The following is a 462-nucleotide window of genomic DNA, read 5'->3' as shown; positions in this document are numbered from 1 at the left end:
AGAAATAGGAGTCTCTAATGATCCTCAACTAACCAGTATGTAGAGGTTAAGCCGGCAGAATGTTTTACTGAACTATTTATAAAGTTTCTTAAAAACTGCTCGTCATCAAAAATTTAAGCCTGACATCCTAATCTTCTATTATTTTAGTTAATTAGTTATTGTTTAGGCTTTTTTTGCATCTTTGTATCTATTAAAAGCCAAGCATTTTGTGTTTAACAAAAAAATGTGTGTTTATTTGTGATCCTTTTGTGTATGGTTTTGCACAGAGTTTCATTGTACTTTTGTTAAAATGTTGCTTTTATTTACAATGAATTTTCCAACTTTCATTTCCCTAGAATCCCTCAGAGTTTTCTACAGGTGGGAGAAAAACATACATCAATGGCTCTGCAGGTTTCATCCAGCTGACTGATGATGGCTTGAACTCTTTCATTGTTCCCAACCAGCATGGAGACACAGTCGGTG

General features: G+C 34.2%; 1 protein-coding gene across 1 annotated transcript in view; it reads right to left on the bottom strand.

The window, feature by feature from the left end:
* The window catches only part of LOC112140397 (tripartite motif-containing protein 55), a gene marked incomplete at its 5' end in the record, with an annotated part of 2031 nt that extends 1573 nt beyond the window's left edge, over nucleotides 1–458 (bottom strand). The window contains one exon of the mRNA XM_024263337.2: nucleotides 375–458. Within this exon, the coding sequence (XP_024119105.2) occupies nucleotides 375–458 (84 nt within the window). The remainder of the gene's footprint in view (nucleotides 1–374) is intronic.
* Nucleotides 459–462: the final 4 nt, after the last annotated feature.

The sequence above is a fragment of the Oryzias melastigma genome, unplaced genomic scaffold (genome assembly GCF_002922805.2).
Source record: "Oryzias melastigma strain HK-1 unplaced genomic scaffold, ASM292280v2 sc03487, whole genome shotgun sequence".
Lineage (NCBI taxonomy): Eukaryota > Metazoa > Chordata > Actinopteri > Beloniformes > Adrianichthyidae > Oryzias > Oryzias melastigma.
This window is presented reverse-complemented; position numbering and strand designations above follow the sequence as displayed.